At 42.2% G+C, this 25,637-nt stretch overlaps 1 protein-coding gene across 3 annotated transcripts in view; it reads left to right on the forward strand.

Moving 5' to 3' along the window:
• The window catches only part of DCBLD1 (discoidin, CUB and LCCL domain containing 1), a 48,816-nt gene extending 30,888 nt beyond the window's left edge, over window positions 1-17,928 (forward strand). The window contains exons 7-16 of one of the 3 annotated variants that reach the window (XM_035538984.2): window positions 4,099-4,139; window positions 5,429-5,644; window positions 6,379-6,509; window positions 8,300-8,447; window positions 8,537-8,653; window positions 10,151-10,241; window positions 11,270-11,319; window positions 12,871-12,990; window positions 13,205-13,249; window positions 15,527-17,887. In XM_035538984.2, coding sequence (XP_035394877.2) covers window positions 4,099-4,139; window positions 5,429-5,644; window positions 6,379-6,509; window positions 8,300-8,447; window positions 8,537-8,653; window positions 10,151-10,241; window positions 11,270-11,319; window positions 12,871-12,990; window positions 13,205-13,249; window positions 15,527-16,044 — 1,477 coding nt within the window. In that variant the 3' untranslated portion in view covers window positions 16,045-17,887. Of the gene's footprint in view, window positions 1-4,098; window positions 4,140-5,428; window positions 5,645-6,378; window positions 6,510-8,299; window positions 8,448-8,536; window positions 8,654-10,150; window positions 10,242-11,269; window positions 11,320-12,870; window positions 12,991-13,204; window positions 13,250-15,526 lie in introns of all 3 variants that reach the window. The other 2 variants (XM_035538983.2, XM_035538985.2) reach the window with 2 other exon arrangements.
• The last annotated feature ends 7,709 nt before the right edge of the window (window positions 17,929-25,637 follow it).

Below are 25,637 nucleotides of genomic sequence, written 5' to 3' on the forward strand. Positions count from 1 at the left end.
TACAGGATCACCACGAAACATAGTGGTGTCAAAACTGAAACTAATTTAAAGCTCTGCATGTATGCATCTCACTTCTGCCAGCTGATGAGCAAATTATGTAATCAAATGTTTAATTTTTAAGTCTTGATCCCAGCGATCCTGGCCACATTAGCATGTGAACCTATAGAAAACATAAGCATTCATCTGGTGTGTTGCTCTTCTTAACCTTAAGTATAGGTTGAAAGGCTTTGAATATTGGCACTGGAATACACAAAGTGGGTAGCATGTAGATCGCTGGTAGCACATTGACCTCTAGCAGAAGGCCTCTAAAGCCTAAATATTTTCTATTTTCTTAAACATGTTGCTTGATAGCTAAAATATACAGAAAAATACTTTAATTTTGTCTGAAGCAAAGCAGGACTGAGAGCTCAGCTCAGGCACTGAGCCTTCCCATACAGCAAACAAAGCAAATTCTTTCTGTCACACATACCAGCTTTGTGAAACCCTTAGAAATTAAATATTTGGTGCTGTAGCTAAAGATGTCGTAGAACCATTTATATACATTTGTGTGTGTGTGTGTGATCCTTGAGAATCCAAGGAGTAACTCAGACAGTAGCACATAAAATGTTATAATGAAAGACAGCTGGGATTCCCACTTGTATTTTTTCACAGTACAAGAGTTAGTGAGCAACGAATGAAGCGTAGAAGACAGCAAATGTACATGTGCTGGGGGAAAACACTGTTTGCATAATTAACCCGTGAACTTAACCGCCAAGTGTCCTTTTAACGCTGCTACTCACATAATGTCTTATACATTTCACATGAGTAATGAAGGTGCTCACAGAGACGCGTCTTCGTCTCTGTTACACCGAGTGGTACAACTCCCACTGACTCAAGCGAGAGCCGAGACGTGTGCTCCCAGGCTGAAACGAGCCACCCAGGCTCAGATTCATCACGCTTATACAGAGCACCCTAATGAGGAACGTTGTCACCCTAAATCTCCTGCATCCCGGGGCAGAAGAGGCACTCCTTGAGGACGATGCATTTCTCAAAGGGACTGGTTTGCCCGGAGGAGCCACACAGATCTCTCTGCAGATTATTCAGGCAGCCAAACGTGAATGGGCTTATAATGGGAACCCTACAAGTGAGATGGCGTGATTTTTAGAAAAGTAGGAGGGTGAGCACAGCCATTCACAGGATGCTTCTGCTGCTCCTGGCAGCAGCTGGGGAAATCCCAGGAGCAGATGAACTGCTGGTGTGATCCCATTACTCTGGGAGAGGTACATCAGAGGATGCAGGGAAATCATTGTATTTCAAATGGAAATGTGTTCCTAGAAACAGTGGGCATGTTTGCTAAGAAAATGAACCAGTGCATTTCATGCTTTAAAAAGGCTTTTATGATATGTATTTCCAAAGCTGCCTAGTTTCCCCATCCTCAGGTACCTCTGTGCTGCAATATGTTCCTTCGAAGAGCCAGCATCAGCAAGGAAAGAACGGTGCTTAGACAGCAGTGTCATCACAGCTCTTTGTACTCCCTTAAATGAAAGCTTACTCAAGGTTTTAAAATCTCATTTATAGTGGATTTCAGTATTAAAGATTTAAATTATTTAGTGACTTGAGCTGAAACTGACCTCATCCAAAGCCGCTGCTTGTGTGCATTGGGCTGTTACATATCTGTATTATAATGTAACAGCAGAATTATGAATCACTCACTTGCCAGCCCTTAAGACCTGACCTTGGCCTCCCTGACTTTATTTTTCAGTGTGCTTGTTATGCCCTGTTATCTACAAGATTTTCAGCTCTCATGCCCCATGTGTGGACCTGAACCCACAAATGATATAATGAAGATCAAGTGGCTGGATTTATTGGACAGTTCTGCTACCCGAGTACAAATATATGGGGTTTTAATTTTGTAATGTGAGCTGCCTGTGGAGGCCTGTAACTGTACATCTGCACATGTGAAATCATTTGTCTTTGAAAATTGAAGAGCCCACACGCTCATGAATTGTGAAATATGTGATGTGGTGTTAACCCACGCTGCTTATAAGAAGCTTCCTTGGGACTGACTCTGGAAAAAATGGATCTGAGATTTACACACATTTATCATGTGAAGCAGCATCCTTTTTTTTTTGGTTTTCAGAGGCACCAGCACAGGTCTGCCATGCTGTCACTGGTGCTGTTGGCTAGGCAGGATCCTGAAGGTTGCCAGGAAAATGAGGAGCACAGGGTGATGCCATTCCTTAAAGGACAAAGTGAAATTTGTGTGACAAATGCCACCTGTCACATTACAAAACTGATGAATTACCACTTACTGAATTAGTTTGTCCTCTTCGGTGACTTGCAGAATTATAGCAGAAATATTTCAGTTTGATTTTATAGCTTTATAGATCTTGGTAATGCTAACCTCCTCCCTTTCATTGCTAAAATTGCAGACCTGTAGTTTGAAAGGGACCTCAGTGACTTTTCTATTATGAAAGGATAGTGTATAAATATAAATAAGTATTTGAAGAGTGCTGTGATTTCTATTTTGGGGAGGTTTTACTGATCACCGCATGTTTTCCTTTTCCTTTCTTCTCTTGGATTACTTTGTATTCACTAAGAAAGCAAAAATAGTTTTGGCTGTAGTTCCAAATTGGCTTGTAGCAAGCAGAGCACATCTGATGGCCCGTGAGGATCGCCTGGGGGGAAGATGTGGGAGGGAGGGGCTGAATTTCTCATCGTAGCTACTCTCCTCGGTAGCTACTCTCCTCGCCCTCCGTCATCCCTGAAGGATTTTGTTTGCCTGTAGGCATTAACTTTCCCCCAGCGACAAAAAGAAGCAGTGTTTTTATTGACCTTGACACAGGACCACTTTCCACTTCCCCATTTGCAGGACTCTCTAAACATATGGCTGTGTGCACCACTGCTAGGCTATAGACTGTTGGACTCTTATAGGTAACCTTCAGGGAAATTTTCCTTGCTGACAACAAAGGGCAGCCTGAAGGGGAGCTGTCTTGATGCTGAAGTGCAGTTGTTTTACCGCTCTGCTCAGTTGCACTGGCCACAATTTTTAAAAAGGGGCACCTGATGCATGCAGCCACTTGGAGCAGCATTGAAGGGGCCAGATTCTCAGGAAATCAGAATGAATTTCAGGTTAAAATCCATGCTTTCATTTTTAATATGCAGCCAGTCAAAGGGATCACTTTTGGAAAACTATCTCAGGGATATCTCAGTGGGAATCAGAAAGGAAAGTGGCTCCGTGGATGGACAAGGAGTGCACAGCTTTCCCTTGCTACGGTTATTTCATGGTGGTCTGCGCTGTGCAGGGTGGCCCAAGGAATGGCTTTGCTCTGGAAGTAAAGTAGTCTGTTACAAGGAGGGACGAAAGGGAAGCCACAGATGTGCTGCTGTTAACAGAGCCAAAAGAACAACTCCTGATAAGAGCTGTTGGACGTGGTTATAACAGAAGCAAACTGTTAATCAGAACATAATCCATTTAATCTGAACCAGATTAAAACAAGCAGCAGTTTGCATTGTCTGACTGGTACGCACGTTTAGCTAACGTGGGAATGGCCAGAGCTAATGTAGCTTGGTCACAACAAAACATAACTTAAGGCTAGATTTTCTTCAAACTAGATGTGGACTATGCCAATAGAAATTCACTGATTTCAGTGAAGTTACTCTAAACGGACGGGAGAAGAGCATTTAGCCCCACACTGGAGCAGGCATTGTAGGTAATGCGAGTCCCTGTTGGCTTTCCAGCTCCTGGCTTCTTTTGTGTGCTTTTATTTTGCTGGTTTGAGGAGCAGGAGGTGAAGGATTTTGCAGCATCGATAAAGGTCCTGTGCAGAGGAGTCAAGCAGAAGTGCACAGGAAGAGTAAACGGCTGGTGAGATGGGGAGTCAGTCACCTTAAGGCACAGCAAATGATCAAAACTGCTGTTAGTGACCTGAACACACAGCATGAAATGCACAAGAGTGCTCTTAGGAGGTAGGTAGTCAAGCAGCAAAGTAAGCAGATATCTGGCCAGAGATATTTTGCTAGATAAAAAGTGATTTTGTGCCACAGTGAAGCCGCCCATGTTCTGGCACTCCTATGGCTGGTTCCTGAAAGGCTGAATTACTTTTTCTTTTCTTACAGTGGTTCGTTGTCAGATAAGCGGTTTATATTTACTTCAAATGGTAAGAATAACGCCTTCCTTTTTAGATATTCACATTTTACCTTTCTATTTAAGTATTTTCCTAAAAGTTTTGAAAAGCAATCAGAATGTAAAGAATGTTAGATTGTGTCCAGTAAGGATATTTTAGGACAACAATTTTTTAAATTGGCAAGTTGGATAAAAAATTGAGGGGATATGAAGTGAGCTAGAAAGAAAACAGAATAGGAATGGGTCATATGCACATAGATGAGAAACAGAAATAGTATTCTGATGCTACATTTCTAGTGCTAGCGTATGAAAAATGGCAATCAGATAATTCTATTTTTATGTACTTTAGGTGGCAGAAAATGAAAGCAGTTTTTCTTCAGATATTTATAAGTTCCATCTTCATTATACCAGAACTAAAACATACAGAGGAATGAAAATATATTTACACTGAACTTACACAGAGCTACCTTTGTTTATGAGTTTCAAAGAAGCAAAAGCATCTTTAATCTGTCAAGCTGTTAATTTACATAAAACACAGCAAAGAGGGGGGAAAAGTTCGTGCTCATTCATTCGAGTTATATTTCAGTCATCTTAGATAAAATCATTTACTGTTCCACTGAAAATTGTTGAACATATATAGGCCTTTGAAATTGCCAGGAAATTATTTTTAACTTCATTGAAACCATATCACATTGGCCTGTTCTTTCTGAGGAACCTTGATGTGTAGAATTTTGTGGGTTCTTTGGTGGATTTTATAATACTTACCTGCAGCTATTACCTTCATGATATCACCTCTTGGCAGCAGTATCAAGGAGCTTCTCTAATGAGTAACTTTCCTAGCCCTCACTGCGGGTGAAAATCATGAAATATTTACAGTAAAGTGTTCTTTTTGGTACAGTGCCTTCATCTTAAAAAAGGCTTTGTACAGCAAAATTAGTTAATGCCAAACTCTAAACATAAATATTATGTTTCAGAAGGAAAAAAATAAATAAATATAAGAAGTCTTCACATGAACAACAATAAAAAAATATTCAGAGATTAAAAAACAAAAGGGCAAATTAAAAATAACAGATGTAGTCAGAAGGTGTCGTGTGTGTAGGAGCTGAGTTGGTAAAGGAGAGGGACTCCATCCCAGTACTGCATTATCCACTATAAATTGACTGGCAAACACCACAGTTAATGGACAGCATCAGGTTAGCACCAGATTAGGCAACATCTGACTTGGCTGTTGTGGGCGGTCTTCATATGTTGCTAGCCTAATGTAAAAATATGCTGTGAAAACACAAAATGACTGCTTATGTCTGTCTGTGTTGGGACTCCTAGGCTGCAATAAATCTCTCAGTCTGGATGAAGCATTCCTCTCCAAGAGCCAGATCACTGCGTCTTCCTACTGGGAGGAGACCAACGAATTTGGACAACTATTCCAGTGGTCTCCTGACAAGGCTTGGCTTCAAGTCCAGGGACTGGCTTGGGCCTCTAACCACAGCAGTAATCGTGAATGGCTAGAGATAGACTTGGGAGAGAAGAAGAGAATAACAGGTAGATCACACCGATTATTAGAAGCTGGATTTTCTGCTGGAGAAAGTTGAAAAGCTAATAATGCACTAATGCAATCTTTCTTTCAATAAATGTCATTAAATGCTATGTATCAAGGAATATTGTTTTCATATTAAAGAAATCACAGAAATTCACAGGACTGGTCTTCCTATACTAATATAGGATTGGACTCACTTTAATGCATGCATGATCTGTAAGGATGCTGTAGGCTCAGAACAAAATATTTACACAGTGACCAGTAGAATCTGGATGTATGGTAAATGATTGCTTAGGATCTGTTGAGAATGCATTTCTTGAATCAATAAGAAAGGTTTCAAAGTCACAGAATTTGAAATAATGGCCCCGGTGAAAGAGATTCCTGTTTTCAACTCCTGGTTTAGCGATAAAAAAGGTAAATTAAAGTTGCTGCTGAAAGTGTAAAGACTGCTGATATGGACCATAATATCAAAACAAACAATTACCATTTTTGGAGTCATTAACTCAGGTTCTGTTTAAAGCTCTGTTTTTTTGAAATTCACAGTTCAGTGATGATTTCCATTCTTGCCCCAACTTTTAAACTCAGTGACGACCCTTGAATTCCAAACATAGTCTGAAAAGTAAATTAAGGCTTTGAAGGCAAAGGTCTCTGAATTGGTTTTTCTTGCGTGTTTGCATTTGAAAATCTTCCTTTGAGAAGGAAACCTAACTTGAAAATGTCTTCTGCATTCTGTTACTAGGAATTAAAACCACTGGTTCTGGATCCACTACACTGAATTTTAACTTTTATGTAAAGACGTTTATAATGAACTACAAAAATAACAACTCGAAATGGAGAACTTACAAAGGAATTCTAAGCAATGAAGAAAAGGTAAGAGAAATTGGGAAAAGCACAGAGAAAAAATGTATATGCTGCTTTGACACTGAAAGACAGGCTTTCACTGTCAAGAAAGATTAGGAGTTTCAAACTTGTCTGGACTTGGACAGCCTTCACCAGAGTAATTTACAGCTACGGAGTAGATAGTGAGCTTGTTGAAACAAGGAATCTATCCAGGGCTTGCTGAAGTTGTGAGATATACATACAGAGGCATGTGAGTGTGTGTAGTATTTTTATTTTTAAAAAAGTGTAATTGAAGCTGTACAAGAGGCTATTTGGACAAGTATTTAGCTCAGCTCAGCAGTTGTACTGCATCAGCAAAGCTGAGATTCAGCTTCAGATGCACCAGGATGGTGCAAAACAAAACACAGAAAAGCAAAACAGCCGGCACGGGGAGAAGCACAGCTCTGCTGGTGGAGCTGCACCTGCAGACTGAGCTTCTCTTCGGGTAGTATTGGGGACTGCCCCACTTCCTACCCACCACAGGCATGACTCTTCTGACAAAAGTCTGTAGGAACCAATGTAACTGCACTTAAAATAAATGCTCATAAACCAAAAAAACCTGTACACACAACAGCTGTCAGACTCTGAATGATTTCAACAATGAACTGATAAAGGCAGTGCAACTGGCTCCTGCAAGCAGCGGGTGTGCTGCACGAGTCGGTATGCAAACACGTTTCTGTGAAAAATTCATGTTCCAAAAGCCCCTCTGCTCCCACATTTCCAGATCTTCACTAATCCTTTCTGGGGGAGCTCAGCTTGTTCCAGGGTAAGGCTTTACCTGGTCCTCACTCTTGACTATAGTTTTTAGAAACTTGTGAGACCTGTGAGAACAGGTGAGATTTCCAATAGCTTTGGTGAGATTTCCAATAGCTCTGATTTTCTTAGCTTGTACAGAAAGGAATGTCACTGCACAATGTTAATTGGCTTAAGATTTTTTAAGTGATAAATGTTAAACTTAGGGGATGTTGGCCCAAAAAGTGAAAAGTCAACCTAGTAACAGGTGAATTTTGTGAAGGCTAGCCATTTAAAATCTGCTGTTTTGCAGTTTTCCACTGTTAATTGTTATTTACAAATAAAATTATGAAAGTATTATTATATATGATGTTTCAGCTACAGAGCATGACAAAACCTGTCCCATCTGAACTCTGTGTGGCCTGCTGTCTTATCTAAGATATGCTGAGCTTGCTTCCCTATCTGATCAGGCTCTTAAATTCTCATAGGCCATGCCGAAACATCTCCAAGAACTAATTTTACAAGGGCTACTGTTCTGTATGCAGGCTGAACTGATCCTGGGAAACACTGTATAAGTACAGAAAGAAAGAGATACAGCTACATAGTTAATAGTCAGTCTTCAGTCTTGGTACAGAAAGCTGAGGAATTTACTAAAATGTCTAAAAATATTTCACTTTAAATAAATATATACTTTGGTTGGGTTATTTTTCTTTTTACATTTGTATCCCCCATTGCCCAAGGAAGGGCACTGCAGTGCTATTAAATAAAAGATGATAGCATTATACCAGCATACATTAACTAGAAATTACACAGAATTGAAAAGAATGATAATCTTTCTTCCTCAAGTTAATAGGAAAATGTGATCATCTGTCAGAACTAAAAAGACTGTTTCTTTTCAGAGCTCCCATTTCCAAAAGTCTTGTGGCTACACCCCAGATGATCGATATACTTGGTTTTGGATAATGAAAATGATTGAAGGTGGAAGTCAGGAGCATTTTTGAGAAAGACATTTAAAACACAGCAAATAACCTGCTTGCATTTTGTTGCAGATATTCCAAGGCAACTCCAATTCTGGTGACATCGTACGTAATAATTTCATCCCCCCGATAGTGGCCCGCTATGTGCGGATCATCCCTCAGACTTGGAACCAACGCATAGCACTGAAGCTTGAGCTGATCGGCTGTCGAATAATGCAAGGTATGGGGTAAGCAGTGCTTCCCAGGCACAGTGCCCCAAAAGTGTGCTGTGCTACCACGACACAACTGATCCTCTGCTCTCTGTTGCAGTGAACAGTTCATTTACGCATTCAATGTGGCAAAAAACAAGTCAGAGCACCGAAACCTCCCTTGGAAAAGAAGACAGAACTGTTACAGAGCCCATCCCATCAGAAGAAACCAATTTAGGTAATGCTACCCATCACTACATTTTCTCTACAATACATCATGTCTTCATCCCAGCCTGAGTAAACTTTAAACTTTCCCACAAATCAAAACTTTTACTTTCCCTTCAGACTTTTTAAAAGATCAACTACTGAGAGAATAGGGAGGAACATGGCTTGTTTTTGTCTTGAGGCACAGAAAGAAATTGAAAGCCTTAATTTCCTTGATGTGGGAAATATCATGCTTTCTTTTCCCTGTCATGTTGGTTATTTGCCGTGCTTGGCAGGCTCAGTGGACTATGCTGAGCAGTCATTAGCATTTTTGGAGGAGCTCTCGTCTTCTTCACTCTCTCCCTCTATTTTCTAATTTTTGTAATATACGAGATAGTGGTCTCACAAAAGTGTTACCTTAACTCCTCCCAGATCAACCATAACTCCTCCCAGAGCAGGTCCCCAGCACCAAGCACTGTACAGTAGTGCACAATTGTGTAATTGAACATTCTTTCATAATGCTTATGTTCATGGGTCTCAGACAAGCTACATTCTCATACCTCTCCCTCAGTGCCTTAATTTGCAATCTTTATCCGTTAACGTTGTGGAGGTAGTTCCTTAGATCTTAATAAAGCAAACAAATAAAATTTGTTGTTTAGACTATCTGGTGGATCCGTAGCCAGGCAGGAATTGAGACCCACCACACCAAACACTGCTACCCGTCAGGTAGCTGATGGTTGTAGTGCTCTCTCTCTGAACAAACTGGTTGAAAGAAGTGATCACCGCAAGAAAAAAGATTTGAAACTTCATTTCTCTTGCCAAGAAAAAGCTCAGTTCATCTGTGCAGTGATATGGGTAAACTGTATCCATCTTCACTGGAAAAGGGATCTTTAGAGATTTTATCTGCTAAATCGTAAATACCCTGTGGACATGTGCACTGCCTTATTCTCAAAGCCTTGTAAGTGTCTGCAGGAATAGCGAAATGCACTCTCCTGACACAAAAGCCACCCCACAGATAATTCCCAAATCCCTGCTCTAAACCATTTTTGTTTAACACGAGCAAAACATTTTTCCCTATCTCCAGTCTTGGAAATCTTTGAACTATTTTGACTGAAATGTTTCAACCAGTTCAGCGGGAGCCAGATACTTGGCATAGAAAATTGCAGCTTTATTTAGCAGCTTCATAAGCAACTGAAAACTGTGTTGCTGTAAGGGGCCTTTTAAAAAAGTTACCTAGCATGTAATAAGAAAGAGCTGCTCTTTTTAAGGATGTGTATAGATAGTAAACCAAGTGTCAGCCTTGAGAAATGCATTTAACTCTTCTGCCTCAGCACTGTTCCACATATGTACATGGCAACTGAGGATGGCTGAGGAGCAGTTTTGCAGTTTTATGATTTTACATCTTCATGCCCTCTCGCAAGGAGCATTCCTGCAAGATTATCTGCCTTTTGCTGTATTCTGTGCAGTAAAAAATATCTAGCTTCAGAGTAATTTGCCTTTTTAACTTTTATCCATTTATTTCTTCATGCAGGCTTAAAGCTTACAGCTATAATTGTCCCAATCCTCATAGTGCTGTGTCTGTTCCTGTTCTCTGGAATTTGTATCTGTGCAGCCCTACGAAAGTAAGATACTGTCTTTTGTCATTGGAGGTATTTGTGGCTACCTAGCTGGTGCTTCCGACTACATGCCCTCTTTCCAGAGCCTCTTTACCAGGAAACTGGAAATTGATATCTTTTGGAAGTCTTCCTTCCAAATAGAACTCACGCTGTGTCTCTGTAAATTGTACTTCTCAATCAGCCCCCAGTCAGACGAAACCAAAGGTGAACTAAATCACAACTGCACCCCCCAATTTACAGTCAATGCAACTGGCTGGTCCCTTCAGCCTACGTATACCCACAAGTGCTAAGATGTAGTGAAGTAAAAGATGGAACAGTTTGCACACCGAACCAGAGCAAAAAATCAGTAAGGGGAACATTAGAGCTATCTGAAGCATTTTCCCTCATTTCTCTCCTGTTGTGTTTCTGCTTCCTGGTCACTGAGGGCACTTAACCGTGCAGGCTGAAATTGCAGCCGATCTATAAGGAGTTGCACACATACACTGAGATAAGCAGATAAAACTAAGCCACTTCATTTCACAAGTCAGCAGATTGGAAGAAGCATTGCTAGCTTTGGGTCCCACTAGCTGTCCTTTCCTACAAACCTGCCTTCGAATGCAGAACAGGGAAATGCATCTGTCAGCAGGTAGGGATTTGGAAGTATAAGCAAAGCTCCAGCGATGCTGCTTCCTCGCTAGCAGCACTCAGCTCTGCCCTGAATTTCCAGTAAAATCTACAAACTAGTCAAAGAATTCAGAAGAGCAGACCCCAAATATAACCTAGAGTGACAGATAAGGACATGCACACATCAGCTCAACGAGTGCCAGACAGAAGGAACTTGAACAGCAGCACTCAGGACGTACATACAGATGGGGAAATAACTGAGCGTCAAAATCCTGGTTTGCATGCCTTGCAGCCTAATAAACGCCATCCTCCAGAAACTAAAAGTGAACAGTTGTTCTCAGCTGCTAAACACAGATTCTCTGCTGAAGCAAAGGAGTGAAGATGAAATGCTGTGAGTGCAGAAGTTTATAAATGCTTTCCTCTTCTCGCAGGCAAGAAGCCAAAGGACTTTCTTATGGATTTTCCAATGCTCAGAAATCAGGTTAGTGGAGAATGGCGAGCTTTGCCCTGTTCTGTCGTGTCTGCCAGGTCAATGGGAAGGGTTTTATGCAATTACACGTGAAATGCTTCTCAAAGAACAGCCACGTTTCCTCATTCAAATTCACTATTTCATATGAGGGAAATGGCAAGCGATAGTCCCACTTGTGTCATCCTAGCACAGTGCCCAGAGAAACAATGTAATTTGGTTTCTATGACAGAAAGGCAATTAGCAAAAGATCTATTATACAAAGCGCATAAATTAGCATATAAGAGTGCTCCCAGGTGCCCTCCCTTTCCTTCCCTCCTCCAAAACACCTATTTTGCAGAAAATTGCTACTTTCCTCTTTTTCCCCACAGCAGAGGGGATTGCTGTTCTCCAAGAGAGCAAGGGCTAATAAATTTTTTATGGCTTTAGTGTTTCCATCTTGCTGCCCTCCCTGATTGGGACTGTATTTACGAAGCCTATCAAAACTGATCTGTACTTCACATGTAAAATCTGAGCAGAAAATTGGCTTGAGGACTCTGCTTTAGGAGATGCCTGCAAAACCCTGGTGAAGTAACATACTTTGTCTTGCTCAGTTATGCTTTCTAGGGTAGGGTCTCTTCTCAGCCTGGAAGTTGGGGTTTAGCTGTTTTTCCTGGTAGGCCAACTCTGCAGAGGAATATCCTTCTGAATCTTAGCTTTCCATAAAGAAAAGAAACCACTAAGCCATTCGCGTGTCTCTTGACACATTTCTTGCAACAGCTCAGCTCCAAAATTTCATCTCTCGGCAGGTGCTGACGACAGGGAAAGGGACTGTGTTACCCATTTGAGCTCACCCTCATTAGAAAATTAATTTGTACTTAACATCATATTTGCTAATATGATTTTTCAAGGTCACATCATAATCCTTTCTCACTTGCTAATGAGGACAAATCCCATGAAATTGAAGATAGCCTCTTACCCACTCAGTTCATTTGTAGAGTATGTGCTCCGTAAATCAAGCTCCTAAACACTGTGAACCAGGCTTGGGACTTAGCAAGCTGGGAGCTGACCCCACCTCTCCATAAACCTCACATCACCTCCATAAACCTCACGTTACAGGCACCAGGCAAGGAACTGACACTGTGGATGTTCTCTCTTCTGCCTCACGAGGATGTTGTGAGAACAAATTAATTGATAAGTGCAGGTGATGAGGTATCAAGTAAACAGAAGCTATACCATGCTACTGAGGGGAAAAAAAAAAAGTCAAGCATTATTTTTTCTACATAAATAATGCAGCTGTTTAAAGCTTGTATTTTATTGATACACCTTGTTAAGATATAAATATAGGCACCTACAGAGTTTAAGCCCTTCTTGACAAGAAAGACAAATGAGAAAAATCCTCTATATAGCTTAATTTTTACTTGAAAATCTCAGCTGATAATTCACTTTCTCACCCTCCAAATTTAGGGGGCTTTTTTTTTTTTTTTTGACAGCAATGAGTACAACAACAATTTAACTTTCTGATAAGCCTTCTGATTTTAAGCATTTAACTTTCTGATGTCTTCTATTTTTATTTCTTTATCACAGGTTGTTGGAAACAAATCAAGCAGCCCTTCACCCGACATCAGTCAACTGAATTTACCATTAGCTATAGTAATGAGAAGGAGACACCGCAAAAACTAGATCTGGTCACAAGTGACATGGCAGGTAACAGTTGCTCCCCCTCTGATACACTCACTTTATTTTGTGCACAGAGCAGCTAACAAGGAGCGACAGACCAGCAATATTAGAAGCTCCAATTTCCACGAAAGCTGAGGCCAAGGAACAGATTTATCTCTTTTTATCCCAGACATATAGTGAAGCAGCACTGGGGGGGAACACTAGCTGAAACTTCTCTTTTATAGGATTTTTTTTCTTGTAGGTTTTGGCAAAAAAATCCCTCACTCTGAAATACTTACAATTCAAGGTAAGCGTGGAAGGCACTCAGGCAGAGACGCAGTGCAAGAGTGTGCAGAGTAGTTTGACTTTGCTGACTAATTTCTATGTTTCTGCTTAAACTCAAACATCTCTGGCAGCGGTACAAAGTATAATGCCTCTTGCTGCTGATCAAATAGAAAAATTGCTTAGTTGGTTTGTGGTGGGATTTCACGCCCAGCTGGACGTCGTGCTGAGATATGTGTGCAGCGGTCCTGGTGCCTGAACTAGTTTGGAGATGAGGCCTCCTGAAGTAGCAGTGGGTAGATGAGGGAGCAGAAAAGAACACCACAGTGCTCCTCTCCTGTTCTGCCTTGGCTCCAGGTCACTCAGGTCACTGTCTGGATAGAGCAGATCCCTGCATCAGTACTATTTGTATCGCAAACGGGTGGGTTTTTAACTCATCCTCTTAGCACATCTTATCCCTGACTGTTTTTCTCTGTCTGGAAAGGCTAGGCCAACCAGCCATTTTATGATAGCAGTCATCAGCAATCTTCCTGAAAAATTAATTTTCTGTTTCCAGCCTTCAGACATTAGGAATTTCTTAGGATTTCTCCAATGTGTTTCTCAGAGAGAAATGCATTAAAAGACAAAAAAAAAAAAAAAAAGAATGATCATTGTAATTCCATATGGTGCTACCCCTGGATATCTGTCAAAGACAGTTTGAGTGCTTTACAGAAACTTTCAATATAAATATGCAGAGACCTAAAAAGCAGTTTTATTTCATGAAGGAAAGGGTGTGAGCAAAGGTTCCTTATAACTCATGGTTATCCAGCTACCCTGGCTGTGTGCAGGGAGCCTCTGCTCTCCCCAGCCTTTCCTCCTGCAGTGTGAAAATTCATACCTCTCCTTCTGTCCTGACAGCTCCCAAGGCTTTGCATTTCACCTACAGCCGCCTTAAAAATAAGAAACACGAAATAAAAACTGTGAGCACAGCCCAGAAATGTGCAGCAAATGCTATTTCCTAATTAAATTGCAGAGGGCACGCAAAACTTGCATGTAGGGCACCATCCCACATGAAGTTCTTCCCCTCGAAATTCCCTGCTGTTTGCTGCTTCTCATGGCAGCCCAGAGCAAGTGGGGACGCTTCTTGCTGAGCGAGTGAGATTACTCAGAGTAGCAGCAGCAATGCTGGCGAGAGCTGCATCACTTAGTGACATATCCTAACACCTTCACCCTACATGCTGAAGTTTGGGAAGTAGCCAGGAACTGCCAGAAAAATCTTTCACAGGACATATGGGATTGAATTTGACGCTCATGTCAGATGAACTATGATGCCAAAACAGAAACTGAGCTAACTTTCTTCACGCCTGCGCCAAAATACAATACTTTATCAGTGTCACTTACTGGAGCTGTTCAGGCCACCGTATCTATCAGGAAGCGATTTTCACTAGCACCAAAGTGAAAAAGTTAGAAGGTTGAATTTCCTCGTGACAATTTTCCATGATGTTTTGAAAACCTGGTTAGCTCAGATCTTTCTCCTACACGGCAGCCTGGTATCCTCTGACTAGAGGTGTGAATATGCACTTCATGAGGAGGCTGCATTCCCCGGATCTCACTTTGTGTTCCTGCTCAGGTCCTTTCCCCGTGGCCAGTGCAGTTCTGCCCTCTCGGTGGGGTTAACCATCCCCTCGGTGGGGTTAACCATCCCGTTCCCCCAGCCGCGCCACTCCTGTTGCCCGCCTTATGGCTTGCCCCCCTCGTGCGCACGCTTCAGCTCTGATCTGACTTCACACATTTCACACTTCCCTTGACTCTCTTGGCTGCCATTCCGCCTAACTTTATCTTCCCTGTCAGTCAGCTACTGTGAGATTCCTTTTAAATAGAGCCGGCACTTGTGCTCGTTAAGAATCCTCCAGGCATCTTAATTATTCCCAAAGTGGAACGAACGCGTGCTTTGAGAACTTCTCCTTCGTGGAACTTCGTGCAAAGTCCTCTCTCTGGCTTGCTGGTGATATTTTGTTAACTTCTGTCTTTTTTTAGGGTTTTGGAGTATACTCCAGAAACGATGATAATGTATTTGGGGGGGTAGGTGGGGAAAGGCAGGCAGGGAGAGAGGCAAGGGCTGGCAGATTGAAGCTCCTCTGCAGAGCAGCTTCTGCCAAGCTCTGCAGTGCTTGGGCTCTGAAGGAGATTACAGAGACAGACCTGGGGCACCATTTCCTCACATCTCTGATAATCACAGATTCAATATAATAACCATTTTCTGCCATCTACTACGTAAAATAATCCACCTATGTACTATTGAGCAGCTCATACTTCTTTTTAGATTATCAGCAGCCTCTCATGATTGGAACTGGAACAGTAACACGGAAAGGATCTACTTTCAGACCCATGGACACTGAAGAGGAGGGAAGGAGGGGGAGTGCAGAGTTTGAAAACCACTACCACTGTCCGCTCAGAGCTAACCGGCACGAATACGCGCTGCCCCTGACCAGCCAAGAACCGGAATACGCCACCCCGATCATAGAGCGGCACGTCACCAGAGAAAATAATTTCCCCTCTGAAAACGGCTACAACGTACCTGTAATCTCGTCGCAGAAGCATTCCCTCTCTGCCGGCAGTTTCTCTAGCTCATGCAAAACCGATACAAGGAACGGAGACTATCAGACACCCCAGAGTGTAATAAACTATGATAAACCTAAAGTTAACAGTATTCTGACCTCCGTGAGCTACAGTACGGACTACCAGAAACCTCAGACGATTTCACTAGGGAGCGAGGGTTACTCAACCCCCAGAGACTGCCTAAAACCAATAAGCCAGACAGCAATGACAGCTCTCTTGTGATGTGCTGAGCAAGAGAGACGTGGTGCACAGGAATGTCGCTGCACAGCTTCCGAAGTGAAGACAGAGTTTTAAAGGATTCTGCTGTGGAAGGCAGAAGGCAAACAAACCCTGTGTACATAATATTGCAGTCTTGCTGGGTTCTGACATCTGAAGAAAGCATATGCTGTTTATCACTGTTTATAGCAAGAGAGATGTTATCAGTGAAGACTGTATATCTTATTTTCTTTAACTGATCTCAGCGCTCCGTTTGCAATGTGTGCAATTTGTACATAGCTTTTATTTAAGGAGAATTAAGTTTCCTTTTCACCTGTGGAATTGAAAGGAGAAAAAAAAAACATTACTGCAGAAATGCCTGTTTAAGAAAAAAAAAAAAAACAAAACTCTTTCTCCCTCTATTTTATATGCGGTTGTACTGACAGCTGTATATGGTGTATCTTAAGGTTGTGTATCTTAAGGTTGTTGTATCTTAAGGTTGTGGTGCTTCAGTTTCTTTCCTATGAAAACTGAAGATAGGGCATCACTATAGCTCTTGGGAGGGTAGAAGTAAAACTACTTGAAGCATGAAGTGCACAAGAGAAGGCAGCTGAGCATTTAAATATCATGTTCAATCTCACCTGCCCAGCTGCTTTTTAGCAGCAGTTGTTAGATGCTTGAATTTGATCTAGTATATGAGCTGAGCCTAACTTGCTATTCATGTCAAAAACAGGTAGAAAAGTGGAACCAGCATTGGATTCAAGCCATGGTGATCACTTTGCAGACACATCTGCAATAAAAAAAAATAACAACACCTGCCAATATGTTTTTTTCAAGAAATGTGTGTGGAAACAAAATGTGAATTTACAGCTAAGAATTAAATCCTGTTCAAGCCCTAGCTGATGCTGTTGCTGCTGAACTATAAGGAAACTCATTCCTTGACACAAAGCAGCATAGCTTCTGAACTCTTAATTACTCCACTGGGTATTTTTCTGTCTTACAAATTTAGTGTAACATTTCCATTTGAAATATTTAGTCAAAGTAAAACACAGCGTGTGTATGGCTTACTGTTGCATTTAAATTTGCAAGACAGCAGATCGGCACAGTTGTTTTCAAATAGTTTTTCTTTTGCAGCAGATGTTATCATGAATTCTGTTTTTGGACAAACTTGAAAAAGCTTGGGGATGGGTGCAATGTGTTGCACAGTAGTTGGCTCCTCTTTCAGCAGAGGCGTCATTGAAGCTAAACAGCTTCAGTGGTGACTGGGACCACCCGCTGCCCTTCTACTTGCAGCACTTGGAGCCTTACCTTAACTTCGAAAGTGTGTCCTAAAATATCAAGAAGTGATATACTTCTGGGAAGGAAGAACGGTGCTATATTTAAGGCACAGGGCTAGGAAATTAGACCACTAAAACGTGAGCGCTGGGAAAGTCACCATTTCAAGGCCCTCTGTTTTCTTACGTGTAAACAGGATCGTTTGCAAAGGATGCAGCAAAGATTTGCTGTTTGCTCGTAAAGTGCTTTCAGATCCTGGGATGGAAAGTGCTGTAAGAATATAGAACAGCTGTACTGACACTACATACAAATCTTGCTAACTCATGCCATATCTGACCTTAAGAAAAGCTCTTAGTGGGTTCTTCATGTATGCTTGTTTCGTGGCCTCAGTGGTGCAGTTCTGTCACGCCGATGCACAGTGCATGCAATTCCTGTGCAAAGAAGAAAGAGTCAAGCTAACCTTGTAGTCCTCCTGTGTTCACTGTCAATACAGTTTCTGTGAAATGTATAAAACACCTCAGGTTCTGAAGCGAAGCAGCAGCAGCCTGTTTGTTAGACCGAGCTGGGCGGTGTTGTTTACCTTCTGTTGTTTACATGTCTATGTAAATAAAGCACACTGGTATTTGTAAATCAGTCACACAGGCCTGGTACTTAACTTGGTGACTTTATCATCACTGCACACCCACTCTTGTCACATATCCTGCAGGGTGAGAAATAAGTGTTCCTTACTCCCTGCAAAAGTGCCAGTTGCGAGGCTGCAATTTACGTTCTCAGTATGACAGGCTAAAAAAAGATTATCTCGGTGCCCCATTTAGCCTGGCTTCTCTGTCCATAATCTCTAGAGAAGAAGCGCCCACGAACAAACTTCTGCGCCCAACCCTGCTGCTGGAAGCACATAACAGGAGAGGATGAGGATGCCCCCCCCACAGTGAGCCTGTAACCAATACTCCACCCACACAGCTAATTAGCCTGACTTGTCACTTCACAAACAAGCAGAGCTCAGTAATTGGAGCTATTCCCCACCTAATGAGGCATCAACATAATGCAGCAGTGCATCAGCAGTGCATCAGCAGCAGGCAATCGATGCCATGGCTTGTATTATAATAACCTTTTGGCATGCCTCTGCTACATGTGTTCTGCATCTGCGGCATGCTACAAGTGTCATACTGTCATTCTCCCCCTCAGCCTGGGAAACAGTTTTTGGTGACCCTAGCAGCAGATATGCACATAATTTCCTACCTGTGTAGTCTCTCCATTCTGATGGTGGTGGAGATACTAAACCCTGGTGTAGGAAGGAAAGGCACTGCCCGAATCTCCCAGCAGTGGTGGCTCGTCCTCATGCTCCGCCTCAGAATGGCTCCTCCGGCTTGTCCGCCTCAGCCTGTTTTCACAGCCAAAACCAGCTGCAGGTATAACACAGTCAGACTTAGCAAACGCCACATAATTAAAAATCTTCCTTCCACAACGAAGGTTAGAACAAGCCCTGTTTCAAAACATTAACACAGTAGGAAGGGCTGCATTTGCACTGGGTCTCCCTCCAAAGTCGCTAGAGATTGTGGCAGAGCAGAGTCTAGCCTCTTTATGAGACTGACCATCTGGTTAACGAAGACTTTCAGCAGTGATTCAGTACCAAACTCCTTTCCTGAGCAGGTGCTGCCAGTAGGCTGGAACAGTAAAACCATGCCAGAGTTCACAAGAAGGTTAAATATTAACTGGTCACAGCCCTAAGGGTCTACCTGTTCCAGTCGCCGTTGATAGCAAGCCTCTGGCTGTGCTATGAACAGGGTCACACATTGTCACTGCTTGTCTCTAACTGAAGGAACTGAAGAAAGATTCCTGAGGTAAGACAGTGCAAAAGATGGTGACTTGAATTAAAAAAGACCCACCACCACCACCCCCAAAGAAACAAATAAATCAATAAAAATTCTCCAAACACCACAACAAATACACAAATGTGTATGTAGCCTACATGCCCGCATCTCAGGAGCATTGCGACCACTGAACTAACTGTGGTGACCCCAGCACTAGCCCTCACAGCTGTGTGCTCGTAAGGGAGGGATCCCTGCTTCGTTCTTAAAAAACAAAAACCACGAGGTTGGATCCCAGCCATTACAAGCAGGTTGTGAATCCCACAGCTTGTCTGCAGTACTGGCCTGGCTAAACCCCAGGAAGACTGAATTTTAATACAGACTTTCTTCAGATTATCCCCATTATTGACCATCATTCGGCAGCTCCCCACTCTGTGCAGATATCTGTGGTGGCCAGTCTGTGGCACAAACTTTCCCTGCACAGGACGGGAATGTCAGGCTGTAGGCCCCATGACAGGAGCTACCTGACTGATTAAGTGCTTGGTGTGTCACCCTCATTGCCAGGTACGATTTGTTTTTTTTTCTGTGGTGCTGGAGTCTTCTCTCCCGTGCAGATGTATGGCACAGATTGCTGTGCCCTCCCCAGTGCCACCCTGTCATTGCCAGGCGTTTGGGACACTGCCAGCTGAGCTGCTGCGGGACGCTTCTCTACTGCATGGGAGGAAAATGGGCCTGTGGCCACGCAGCACATGGAGAAGGCAGCAGAGGCCTTACAATGCTCATATGATCTATCTAACCTGCAGTGCAGAGCAGCCAGGTGCCCAGTGTCAGTACGTGGCAGAGCCCTTGCCTCTGGAGAGGTGATAAGGGAGCCCCCAGGCCATCGCTGTTGTGACCCGCCCACAGACAGCCTCCATTTTGTGTCTGTGTAACACAGGTGGTGACTCCTGCTGCCATTCAGCATGAGACCTCACTCACCCAGTACCTCTGAAGAACCTAAAAACCACAGCAAAGTGCAATTGCCATAACAAATTACACTATTTGCACTAAGTTACACTAATACCTTTTGACCTTAAAACAGTAGTGTTGCGTTGCAGCAACACCTTCAAAACTGTGCATAAAAAGTCAACACCGAGGTACTTAATAAACATTAAACAAAATGTAATTATTTGTCTGTGTCCTGGCTTTTGCTAAAGCCAGACGGGTTTTTTTGTTTGTTTGTTTGTGCTAGGTTGTTTTTGTCAAAGCCAGTACTTTCTCTCCATGCAGCTCAAATTCATTTCAGCGGGGGTGAGTAACAAAAAGCAATTACCTCTGAACAAGAGGTTTGTGACCTCTAAGAAATGAGCCAGAGGTCTCACAGAAGTCCTGCAGGGTCAAGCATCTACTGAAAACCATGTAAAAATCCATCAGTGTTCTTCCATTAATCCTCTCTCCAAACCAGGTTAGGTTTGGTCAGTGAGTGTGGGTCCAAACAGTTCCCTTTAGCCTGCAATCAGTCTGGACTGTAGGAATGACAAGGTCATGTTGCTGCATTCCTTTTTTCTGTATTTTCCATAATAGTAAGTCCATTCTGCTCTCTTCTTTCCAATGTCAGTGATGATGTAAGCCTGTACTGACCTCCAATCCCTTCTGCAATAGTATAGTATGGGGTAAATGAGCAGAATTTATCTTTTCATTTGAACCTCGTCAGTACTGTTGAACCTGACACCTATACCAAAAAATACCCTGCCATAGCTGCGTGGTGTTAACAAGACAAACAACACTATAAAGGAGCAGTGGCAATGCCTATGAATTACTGAAGACTGAATAAGTTTCAAGGAGCATGCTAATTTAAAGGGAAGGTGCCATTACTGCACGATAACTTTGAAACTCAAAATAGAAACCATTCCTGATAGCTTCCTTTTTTTTTTTTTTTTTTTTGAAGCCCCTTGGTACAGTCCTACCAGCTACAAAGGGCATACAAGAAGGGATCAAAGTGTTTCTAAACTAGATAAAGACAAGAGGAGAGACATCCTTAGTTGGGGAAAACTCGTGTTGTAAACGATAAGGAGGACGCCTAACATCTGCCTTTCTGTGTTATCTCATTGTGTAGTCTGGACATGAGAATTTGGAGGATTTTCATTCAAATTTCACCATATTTGTTTAGGCTTGGCATCACATTAAGTCCTGAAAAAGTAAGTCCTGAAAAACATTCTCCATTTACTGTATGCAGAGGTTATTCAGTAAGCTGTTGTCTCGGGCTGAGTTGGATTCATTATTTATTTAGCCACTAGCAACACCGCTACCAAGAGTCCACGTGACAAGAGATTATCAACCCACTTACTTTTATTCAGACAGAGGTATCCGAAAGAGAAATTCAGGAAGGAGACAACTTGATTAAGTTACAGCACAACATCATTTTTCAGCATAACCAAAAATATAAACCCACGTAGGTGACACACTACTGTAATTAAGGCTCCCATGTCCTGACCACTATCCAGAACTGACCTCAGGAATCCATAATTTTGGGTAGATACACACTTTTTAACAGACCTGATTGGAAAAGCTCCCTTAAAGATCTGCATTATCTGCCCACCTGAAGATGAACAATAACTCTGAATATCCATCATATATCAGACTCCTATTGTGAGTCTGAGCTAGCAAAAGAAGTGAGAAAATCTGCAAAATAACAAGTTACTCAGACTGCAAAGTTCTCTCAGTTGGATCAGATATTAACAGACAATAATAGACCATAAAAAAATACGCTTTTTCTCTAGTAGGTAGACAAGAAATAATGCCAAAGTTCTAGCCATCAAAGAAATACTAGCAACAATTTAACACAAACAATACAGAAACATCCAGCAGTGGCCGAAGCCTGACGCACTACAGGGAGCTTATCAGAAGTCTCCCAAAGAGCTACATGAGGAGTGACAGACAGCAGAGAAGATGGTGACACTGGCCATAAAAGAAGGCTGTAGAAAGACAGCAAGTTACATTAGCCACTACCAAGCCATTGGTCTGAACAATTTGATGCCTTGGGCACATACGAGAACCTTCAGCCTTCCCAAATGTATTTTGCACGTCTAAGCTTCTGTGGCCCAGGAAACCCATTCCACAGATGGACAAACTGAGACAGATGGATATGCTGCTGCTTGTCCAGAGCTGTATCAACTAATCAAACCCACCCAAAAACGTAAAGGTCTTTGAGAACACCAATCACAAACCTGTTAAAAGCTCTCTGTCATGCAAGGAGAGAAGACATAGGTGATAAAGCCTAAGACGTGCTAGCAGACCTTACTTGAAGAGGCGGCTTTTCTTCACATCTATGGCTAAGCTTTTTATCCTTAAGTGACACCATCTGCTCTGACAGACAGTTTTATAAAATTTGAATCTGGCGACCTGGATAAAGTAGGCCTGTAACATGGGAACATCAGAGTCATATGTGGATGTAAAAAGGTTGTGGACAGCTCTTACTTTCTCTTCCGTATGTACCTAAGTGCATACAGAACTGTGTCACAAAAGACAGGACACATCCTTTTTGACACTTGCAACACAAAGCCGCCGATAATTTTGGTAACAATGCTGCCATAACTTTTCTATTATCTTACACATGCCTGGGATATGGCATCATAAAGATACCCCTTTAGAGTCCGTAGTTCATAGTTAACTTTCCAACAGATTAAGTCACACTTTATCCCCCCTGATTATAGTACAGTCACTTCACTATCTAAGGACCAGCATCAAGGACATAAATATTTTATGCAAAAGAACATTTGGCTGATAAGTTCACTGATCACCTGGTTAATGACAGACATGTTTGGGAACTGGTCTACCATTTGGCAGTCACTGGAAAGCAATAGTGGTAGAGAAAACATGATGGGTGGGTCAGTGTGGACAGATCTCTCTTTTCCTGACCAAAACAAACAAACAAAAAAACAACCTTCAGTCTGAAACTAGACAAGAGCAAAATGTAATGTTCTTCTCCCTTTTTTTGCTTCTCCTCATTGCCAAATCTCAACACGTTTGGACGTGATGGGCAGCCTCTGTCCCAGCAAAGGTGCCAGGAATGTGATGAGGCTGGTTGCACACCATAATTGAAAGGCACTGGCAAAGTGCAGGCAGGAGAGTCTACAGACCGACCCAATAAGTCATTTTGTGTTTTATCAATGCTCTTGGCCTCTTCTTTTGGAGATATTTAATCCACCCACAAACACGGAACAAAACTTTCACTGCTTGTATGTGTGCTTGTAAGAAAGCACTCATTTTTAAAGTAGTAGGTGGAGATATTTAAGCAGTCTTTAACAAATCATGAATCCAGAGCTATATGAAATTATAATTTTGTGTGTGTGTGTGTGTGTGTGTGTATTCAAGTTTGCTTGTATGTATACTGCACAGATGTAGAGAACAATGGTTACTGTAAGTTGTGTCGCCTGAAAAGCGCTTGCAACAGGATGCTAGCTACACTGGATGTTTGCTCTTTTAAGAGTAAACGTTACTAGAAATAGTATAAAGAACAACAATTACAAAACAAACAAATAAATAAATAAATACAATTTTGAAGTTTGAAGAAATAATGTTTCTCCCAGTCTCGTGAATGCTGAAGATTTGAAGGAAGCTGCTGCCCCCTTCTGGTTCTAAATAAAAGTGCAAATACTTAGCACTAAAAATGGGTAGGATTCTGGTCACAAATTAGAATTACCAAGTAATAGACAAGTTTTGATTTTGACAACAGCATAAAACTGAGGTAGCCCAAACTGCACTTTCATATTTAATTAGAGCACTCAAGACAACTACTTTAAGTTACTGTAAGACTTAACAGTCTTGCCAATATAGAAATGGCACAAAGCTGTGCAATGGGAGGTTCAGACAGGACATTAAGGAAAATTTCTTTACTGTGAGTGTGGGCAAACACTGGAACAGGCTTCCTGGAGAGGTGTTTGATGCCCCGTGCCTGTCAGTGTTCAAGAGGCATTTGGACAATGCCCTCAATAGCATGCTGTAACTTTTGGTTAGCCCTGAAGTGGTCTAGCAGGTGGGACTTAATCTTTGTAGGTCCCCTTCAACTGAATTATTCTATTCCAGGTGTTTGTGACTTTCATTTTAAAATAAAATCAGTTTCAAAGTTAGCAACGGGTTACCTGAATCCAGATTAATCACCTTAAGAGCACAATGAATTTGAAAAATTTCTGCTAGCTCCCTGAGTTTTCTTATGACACCTCACTTCCATTGTGAGTTTGACAGGTCAGGTGCTAACAAAATAGGCAAAAAGAAAGATCAAATCAATAGGAAACTCTTCAGTAACACTCATTTGGCAACTATACAAAAACCTTCTATAAAAAAACCCTTCTATAAAAAGTCCAGTCACCAGCTTCAAACCCAAAGTTGCCAATGCCCAGCAGCTGAGGTGCATTGAAGTGTTTAAGCCATAACTCCCACCAGGAAACCTTTCATAAAGGGATAGACACAACCGTGAAGAATATAAATGAAACACTGGGGGGAATTGGTGATGCCTTCGCAGAGGTAGCCCAAAGGCTCTGCTCTCACAACAGGATCAGTACGGGCAACCCACAGCAGCACTGCAAAACAAGCGTCAAAACAGAGAACACAACAGCTTGCACACTTGCAACCAGCATCTAAAGCTTAACCAGGAGTTGAAGCTACCAAGATCACCAAAATGAAAAAGAGACAACCAACCAATACAATGGGCATATAAAATCTAATGAGGAGCCTGATGTGTAACATCTCACAAGTCATCTTAGTACTTACTCCTTGTGTCAGTAGAACAAAACGAGCACATCCTGTTCTGATGAAAGACACCACTTAAGAACTAAACAAATTCACCACATACAGCTTCACAGCCTAAAGACTCCTCAGAAACATTCCCCAGGAGATCACAGAGTGGTTTAAGTTGGCAGGGACTTCTGGAGCCCGTCTGGCCCAAGCCCCAGCACAAGCAGGGCCACCTAGAGCAGGATGCCCAGGACCACGTCCAGGTGGCTGTTGAAGGTCTCCGAGGAGGGAGACTCCACAGCCTCGCTGGGCAACCTGTTCCAGCGAGGCTGTCACAGCAGACATGCTGCAGTGTAAGATGCAACTCCTCTGTGTCCATACTTATTCACTCCAGAGATGTCACCTTTTTCACCCAGCCTGGAAACAGACCCACACAAAATCAGAAACTGCAGGAGACAGGCACCTCCTTTGACCACAAGGCTAAACCAGGAAAAACCTGGCATGAAACCCAGAACACAGAAAGAAAATCACCTGCCATTAGCAAATGGAAGGCCAACAGCAGCACACTCCCCACGGGTTGTTCCAAGAGGGATTGAACTGGGACATCCCATTTCTTGTTGGAAGGAAAAGCATTCAGAGCAAACATTTCCAGAAGTGTAAGCCCAGTGAACAGGATAATTATCTACTCTGGATCAGCAGCCTGAACATTAATCCTTTCGTTCCCCAAATAAAACGATGATAAACACTTGGACAATACCAAATATCATTAAATTGTCATTCTGCTCTATTCCATTTTACAGAAGTGTTATTCTTTCAAGTACTGAG

Source organism: Cygnus atratus, chromosome 3, assembly GCF_013377495.2.
Source record: "Cygnus atratus isolate AKBS03 ecotype Queensland, Australia chromosome 3, CAtr_DNAZoo_HiC_assembly, whole genome shotgun sequence".
Classification (NCBI taxonomy): Eukaryota; Metazoa; Chordata; class Aves; order Anseriformes; family Anatidae; genus Cygnus; species Cygnus atratus.